This window comes from Bacillus rossius, chromosome 15 (genome assembly GCF_032445375.1).
Source record: "Bacillus rossius redtenbacheri isolate Brsri chromosome 15, Brsri_v3, whole genome shotgun sequence".
NCBI classification, from domain to species: domain Eukaryota; kingdom Metazoa; phylum Arthropoda; class Insecta; order Phasmatodea; family Bacillidae; genus Bacillus; species Bacillus rossius.
In genome coordinates, this window is record NC_086342.1 from 31,336,851 (window position 1) to 31,345,435 (window position 8,585).

General features: G+C 33.3%; 1 protein-coding gene across 1 annotated transcript; it reads left to right on the top strand.

Moving 5' to 3' along the window:
- Positions 1–452: 452 nt before the first annotated feature.
- On the top strand, positions 453–8,345 carry LOC134539207 (large ribosomal subunit protein eL31). Its single transcript, XM_063380990.1, has 3 exons — positions 453–518; positions 696–923; positions 8,141–8,345. Exons 2-3 carry the CDS (start codon positions 700–702, stop codon positions 8,289–8,291), a joined length of 375 nt encoding a protein of 124 aa, XP_063237060.1. The 5' UTR covers positions 453–518; positions 696–699; the 3' UTR covers positions 8,292–8,345.
- The last annotated feature ends 240 nt before the right edge of the window (positions 8,346–8,585 follow it).

An 8,585-nucleotide genomic window follows, 5' to 3' on the forward strand; every position in this document is an offset into this window, starting at 1 on the left:
CCAACATTGAAATAAGAATCCATGTAGGTATTTCTTTCTGAAAGTATTGTTCAAGTAATAAATATGAATACACTTGTGTTTCATCATAACAGTATGATTTATTTTTATTTGTATTAGTAAAACTGGCCATGTTATGTTGTTGCATCTATAATGTTTCTAAAGTAAATAATTTTCGTAATTGTAAAATGCCATCTCATTCCTGTCAAGTATTATGTTTCTTCGCAGTGTGGAAATGTAAAACAAATAGTGAAATTTAAATATTTGTCATTCCGTGTTTCATAGTTACGTTTCTGTGTCATATGGAATGGACTTTAAAAGACAATCTTATGAATAGGTACCCTTAAAAAATTACAAAATCTAGTACAAATTTTTTAAATATTACAATCTAAAATTATAAGTGAATTAGAAGTTTTCTTACTTTATAAAGTCACATGTTTTTCCTCCATGGTTTAAATGTTTTTTTATATACTTTCTATGTGTGGTTCTGTCGCTTGCACTGTGGTTTTGTAACCATAAAGGTAAAATATATCTTTAATCATCCTGGTTTTTAAAAAGATTACAACAAAAACCTTCGTGTTAAAAATATTATTATTAATTTCTGGTGTTTGCAGATTGTATATTTTCAGTTATTATTTGCAGTCTGTTACTTGCTTTTAAAATGTATTCAAGGTAACGTGTTTGTGTGTTTACTTTAGCGAGATGGCAAAACCAAAATTTGAGAAGAAAAACAAATCTGCCATCAATGAAGTGGTCACTCGCGAATATACCATCAACCTACACAAAAGGCTTCATCGAGTGGGATTCAAGAAAAGGGCACCTCGGGCCATCAAAGAGATACGCAAGTTTGCTTTAAAGCGGATGGGTACACAGGATGTGAGGATCGACATTCGTCTTAATAAACAAGTTTGGTCGAAGGGTATAAGGTAAATTTTTAACCATAAATTTTTTAATTTTGAATTTTTGTTTCCTGCGCCCATTTCTTGTGTTAGATGGATTATTTTGAACTATGAAAACACATGTAGCTAGTTACATCCTGTAAATTTCTATTTTAGCCTTGATGCCTAAAAGAAAATCAATATTTTATTTTATTTTGCTAACCTTAGAAGTGGTTTTATTAGACAGTTTTAAGTTTGGTACATTTAATTTATTTACCATCTGTTTGCATTTGTTTATCGATACATCAATAATGTCATGTTAACTGTGTATTTGCTGCTTCTTTGCCAAGTGTGATATATTATTATTTATTAATGTTAAAAAATGTTTTTAAATATTCTGTGTACCATGAAAAATTGCAACTAGAGCATTGGCCAACTTTTCAACTTTGTGCATTTTGCTTGCATTTCCACCCATCGTTACAGAAGTGTTCTGGAAAATTTCATACAAGCCGTGCATTGTACGTCATGATGTTTTTATTCTATAAATCACAACACTTTAACATTTTTGTTCGGTGAAAGAAAATAACACATTTAGGTAAATATGTAGTGTACGGAGTAGCGCCAAAAAAAATTGTAAAAATATGAAATAACTTTCATTATATGCTCTTTTACGTCGTCTTCATAACCGCCTGCGGAGATAAAAAATTCCAATTACTTTTGGAGATATCGCCGTTCTTATTTTTCAATACAAGACGTACGTAATCATTCGACCGTCGCCATTTTATATTTTGCCGTGTGCGCGTGAATGCCTTAATAACAAATTTTCCTTTAGGTAAGGTTAGTTACATTATAAATAATTCAAAATAAACGGAAATTAAAAATAATATCAATTAATTTTACTTGTATAGTTTTAAGTATTTATAATGTAACTGACCTGACCTAACAAAACGGGACAAAGGTAGATTAGGTCAGGTCAGCTACATTATAAATACTTTGAAACTGAACGGAAATTAAAAATAATAAAATTAATTTTAATGGTTGTTTAGTTTTAAAGTATTTATAATGTAGCTGACCTGACCTAACAAACCGGGACAAAGGATGAACAGATGACTACAGACGGAACTCACGTAATTTTCTTTTTACATGATGTAGTCGTGGACGTGGGAGACCAAAGATACACATAAAGTTCTGCCATTCCTGATTACACCCGAACAATTCACCTTTAGCCAACTTCGGGATTTCTTTTATTTTTGCGCAGGAAAAATGAATTCAAATATTAAAAGTGGTCGGTTAGGTTAGCTACATTAAAACAATTGCAAAACGCTATGGACGGTTAGTTAGGTAAGTATAGCTACATTAAAATAAACAGGTTGAGAAATATAAATATTAATAAATAAACTCGAGGTTGGCCGAAGGTGAATTGTTCGGGTGTAATCGGGGATGGCAGAATTTTATGTGCATCTTAGGTTTCACATACGTTGCAAAAAAAATCATACTTGTAAACAAGCAACAATGAACGCAGCACAAGTGCACAGGATGAAAATTAAAAAATTCAATATCTCCTAAAGTATTTGGAATTTCTTATCTCCGCGGGCGGTTATGAAAAGAGGACGTAAAAGAGCATATAATGAAAGTTATTTCATATTTTACAATTTTTTTTGGCGCTAATCCGTACACTACTTATTTACCCACATTTATATCAAATTATTTACAATCTCTGTGTTTTCTTTGCAGTTAAAGTACCACATAAACTTGTCACTATATTTACATTACAGGTAATGTTTACAATAATTTTTTACAATTTGTGTACCTGAAAATTACTATTTTCACATGTGGCTATCCTAATCTTTACTCAAAATAATTACTACGGGAAATCCACATGTTCGAATGCAATACACTTTTACAAAATGATTAGAAAACATGTTAGGAAATAATTAAATACACTTAGTATTTTTATTTATTGCTGAAAAATTGCGATATTCAATATTTACCATATTTTATTAATTCACTGCTGTAATAGGCCATGGCTGATTCCTTTTTAGTTCCTTGAAGTGTGGGTTTGGTTTATCCATCTCTTAAATTTTGCTTTGACAAGCCCAAGTAAAATATAAATAATAGCTTAAGCCTTTTATGGTAATTATCGTATGTCGCTGCTTTTAAGAACAGAAAGATAGAAAATTGGTAAGCATGGTTTTCACACTTGTAATAATTGAATTCATTTAAATAACAACTGTAGTGCAATTGTAAAGAATTTTTAATGTTTATATCTCATGTTTGTAATTATATTAGAATAAGTAATTGTATTGTGAAATGTTACATTGCATTTAAAGTACATACTATTTTGAGTCTCGTAATGAACAAGTCTTAACGGGAGGCAAAAATTTGAATTGTATTGTTAATGTCACTCATTTTCTGTGAGGAATAAGTTCATCCCTAAATCCTGATGGTATGATCCTGTTGGTTTGATCCTGATGTACATGATGCTTAGTTTAGTATGTCGGAAGATCTTGTTTATAAAATAAATAGCAAAATAGGAAATCATTATGTTTGTAGGTTGAAAAATCCTTTTTATTTGACATACAATCATAATTCATTATTATATGACAGTTATTTTTTATGTACAGGATCTTCTGACATACTGAATTGAACAGCAAGCATCATGTACCACAGGATCATGTCATCAGAATCCAGGGATAAACTTCAATATATGAAACTGAAGAATTAGCGTAAATTTTTAATTCTCCATAGTTGGCTACAGTTAGGCTAAACAATGAGATAGACGATCGCAGGTAAACAATGACTGGCGACAGCTGTGTGAAAACAGGTATTGTAATGTAAGCTTTAAACCATTATTTTTCTTGAATTATTAGTTTTCAGGGTAAATTTATGGACGTATCTAGTACTGGAAAAACATATTTTCAATTTTTCTTGTTTTTCGTTCCATGAAGCAGCTACGTCTACGTTGATGCAGGTATGGTATTACAAGCTATAAAATATTATTTTTCACAAACTACATTAGGAATTAAGAAATCATCCATTCAGGGTAAATTTAGGGACGTGTGAATTGTATGAAAATAATTCCGGTAATTTCACGTGTCTGGTTGGTTAGGTTAGATAATTAAAAATATTGTAAAAATAATTTGTTCATTGGGTTAAGTTATAACATAATTTATTTATAAAATTTTCTTACTGTTATTAAATAGATAAGTTTTGTTAATGTACCTGACCTTAATAAACAAACTTATACCTATATTTTTAACGTGTATCTTCCAGAGATTAGGAAGGGATACACATGGAGCATTAGCTGTCAGATGTGAAGCAGTTTTTTCCTCCATTTTTTTTTTTTCGTTCTGATTATCACATTCTAGTATGGCAGATGTTTGTTGTTAATATTTGTATCAGCCCTTCTAGTTTGATTTTATAAACGACTGTAGTTGAGCTTTTCTGAAGAAAATTAGATCAAAATATTAACTGGTTAATATGTTTGTATATATTAAAAGTCCAAAATTAATCTTCATAATACCAATATGATATGGGTTGGCATTTTTATCCATTTTAACCTCCAATGCAGGTACAGCTGATATTTTGTAAAAAAAAAAAAAAAAAAAAAAAAAGGTTGCCATCAGGGGCGCAACAACTAAATTTCCAAGGGGGGGGGGGGGGGCAATATACCTTTTTATAAAGAATCATCGATCCCCCCTATTGAAGAGGACCCCCCGGGCAAATTTGTATTTCAAGGGGGAAAATGGTGCTATTTAAGCAGTTTTATTATCTAAAAATTGATTACACAGCACTTTCTGTACCCCCGTTTGCCCCCACTTCAAGGTTTCAGAAGGGGGGGGGGGACAAAATACCCTTACCCCCCCCTGTTGTTGCACCCCTGGTTGCCATGTTGGTACAAGTAGTGCACTGAAATCCCCCTCCCCTTTTGGCTTAACGCCCCTTTCCATCATCTAGAATCAGATCTGATGCTACATCTGTATATTTCCCCAATCCTGGAATCTGCAAGATTTATAGTTTAATCTTAGAAAAATGTCAAAAGGAAATAAAACAATATTTTGAAAAGCCAAGAACCTGATGGGTAGGACAGGGCGGGAGTGGAATGGGCTGGATGGAGAGAAGGTAGGGGTGAAAGATGCAGAGGATCTGTGGAGAATATTAGGGGGGAGGGGAAGTGAGTGAAAAGGGAGGACTCCTTGCCACTGAATGAAAGCCCAATTGTGAGCGTAATATTCAATTCAAGTGTTCAACACGGTGTAAATAGTAAAACTTTAATTTTCAGCAGCTTCTGTTTGCTAATTTGCATTTTTTTTATGCCTTGCTTCGGTATATATTTTTTTATGGTACTAACTATTTTAAATATATATTGTAAAATTATTTTAACTTTCTAAATTAGTTTTCAAAACTGAATGCTTAATATAGAAATTAGCATGTTCCTGCAAATGGTACATTTAGTTTATATTTAGTTTTCCTTATTGCATTCAAAATATGTCCTATTGCACAGGGGCGCAACAACTAAATTTCCAAAGGGGGGGGCAATATACTTTTTTATAAAGAATCATCGATCCCCCCTATTGAAGCGGGGGGTCCGGGGGTCCTCCCCCGGGAAAATTTGTATTTTAAGGTGGAAAATGGTGCTATCTAAGCAGTTTTATTATCTAAAAATTGATTACACAACACTTTCTTTGCCCCCGTTTGCCCCCCACTTCAAGGTTTCAAAGGGGGGGGGGGGAAATACCCTTGCACCCCCCCCCCCCCCCTGTTGTGGCACCCCTGCTATTGCATAATAAAAGTGGTAAGAATATTTTATTTAAAAGCCTGAAAAAGTCCTGGTTTTTATTCACTTAGGTAGGTATTTGTAGACACCCTGTTGGCCATTATGAAATTTAAATGATTGTGACTTTGTCAAATGATACTAACCTCAAATTGTTTACCAAAGTAATATAGCTAATCTAAACAGAAATTAATTTAAATTTATAAAAATACATCTCATAAGTAAAAGTATCAAATTCAAATTGTCTTAAATCAGCTGAAGTTTGCAGCAAATTCATGAGCTCCAAAGACACTGGAACATTTTATCAGAATTTGCAGTCATGTGTAGAATGTTCTGTGATATTAAGCTTTCTGATTTGAATGTGGTTAATGTTTGGATAACATAAACAAGTAGAAATAAAATCATTTACGGTCGGGCCGGGGGGGGGGGGGGGGGGGGCTAATATCAACGTACCACAAGAAAATAAAATGTAAAAAAAAAACTCATTTTGCTAATATTTATTTTTGTAATGTTGTTTATGGCTGTATGAAGGATGTAGAATGCATACAGTTATGACTCATTTTTGTTAATGTATATTTTGATGTATAATGTTTGGATTTATCACTGAATTTATCATTTGTCTCATATCCTCAGCATCAAATTGAAATTGTAATCACGTATAACGATTTTTGCAGTTTAAGTAGTGAATTTTTTCTTTTCTGTTTCTTTAATTAGGCATCCTTTCTTTTTACTTTTTATCACATTAAGATGAAACTGGTTAGGTTATGTCATAAATTACTATAACAAAATGTAATGGTTAAATCTGGCAAACCTATTTTAAATGTGTTTTAATGTTATTAAATTATACAAATATACCATAAAAGTAAATTTAAAAATCCTAACTAGAATCTGAAAAACTTACTAGTTGGGAAGGGCTATGAAGAAAGAAATAGTGCAGTTTCATCCATTTAAGAAAATTTCAATATTTGTAGAAAATTTCTTAGCCCTACTAAAGCTAAATCTGGGAAAAATTATAAATTAGGAATAGAGAGAAAATTTTTCAAAAGCATTTTAAGGAAAATCAAGAATGTACATTGCACTAAATGTATTTAGCACTAAATGCATTCTTTCTCTTCACGGAGAGAGAGGGCACATTCGCCTAAGTACAGTATTTATCTCTTTCTTTAAATAAATTAACTAATTGTTTTGATGGCTATAGTTAGACGTGCACCCTCTGTTAATCTTGAATTTAGAGCATTTGCTGTGCTAAACCTGTGATTATTATTCTTTGCATTCCATTTTAATTTCTGTTTTATATTATTTTCCATTATTAAGTATTTTTATTGTGTGGAGGGTTTTAATTAGGTATATCACATCGAAGCATTTCACTGAAAACCAACATTAAAATGTTTAAACTGCAGCAATTTTAATATTACCTTCATGTGGGTTTAATCTTACAGACAAAGTACATCATATTCTATTTTATGCTTTACCATGAGCGGGAAGTCAGTTAACTTACACATGTGTATTTGCAGCTCGGTAGTTGAGTGTTTCTGTGCTGAAAAGTTTTGGAGGCCATATTAACTGTTAATGTGTTATCATTACTGCAGTGTCTATCAGCTTTGAATATATATACTGTATAGAAGTCGCGAGTGGATAGGATTTACTCTACGTTTTTCAAAATCGTAAGATGAGCAGCTTGGGAACTTCACCGCTGCAGTGCGCTACCGTAACGCCCTGTATCGTCTTAGTTGTTATTTACACGTTAGAGCGCAGCACTGTCGCCCGCTGTCATTCCCCGCACCCCCCACCTATCATTCACTGCAGCTCAACGTCGTTTAACGGGAGGGGGAAGGGGTGTTTGAAGAGTTCGACACTTGTCCGCTAGGGACCACCACAAGTCGATGCCCTAGAGATGGTGGCGATTGCGGCGGTGAATTAACCAACTACCTCAAAACCGTATTAGAAGTTTTAACCTGGGCTGGCGACTTCTGTACAGTATATATATTCAAAGCTATCAGTGTTGGCCCACTGACTGTTAATGCCATCAAGTTTGATTGTGACAGTGTCTGGTTAAATCCTAGAATAACATTGTTTTTGCAGTGCTTCCATTCAAACATTGAATTTACGCAACCTGGGGTGTTGCCTGGAAATCTTGAAAAATTTCCCAACACTAAACAGATTATTTAGAATTTTGATGCCTTTTTCTGTTAATATCTATTATGGTAATGTATTTTTGTATGGAATTACAATTTGTATAGATCCATTATCTTGTGCAGGATATAAAAAAAATTGTTGAGAGTTGTGGTAACTGAAATTACACATTTTTGAGTGTCCAAGGTTTTTTTTATTTTATTTAAAAAATGTGCCATGTGATGAAAAAGCTTAATGGTGGAGTACGTATCTCAGTGTGTTCTTGTTCATGGCTCGTGGCTTCTTTAAGGGACTAGTTTTTGAAACTGCTGTTTCTTTTATGTTTGATTGTTCACTTGAACGATGTGTGTTCTTGCAGGAATGTGCCCTTCAGAATCCGCGTGCGTCTCTCCCGGCGCCGCAATGACGACGAAGACTCCCCTCACAAACTGTACACGCTGGTGACCTATGTGCCTGTCCCGTCGTTCAAGGGCCTGAGGACGGAGAACGTGGACACGAGTCAGGAATAAGGGATGCTTGCTACTGTACATTTTTAAGTAATAAAACATCCTGCTTAAATGTCATGCCAGTTTATTTATTGCATTAAATAAATTAATGTACAAGAAGTTGTGTTAAATACAGTGAAATGAAATATTTAAGATCTTGAAGGGACTTTTATTTTGGCTCTTTCTGTCCATGAGGTTTGATTTAATCTAACAAGCTGCACAGTTTTTTTGTGCAAGTTTTCTCTCTGAGAAGCAATGTTCTTTTAAAACAAGTTATGTATTCACTTCACTATGCACATGTACACTACACAATAATTA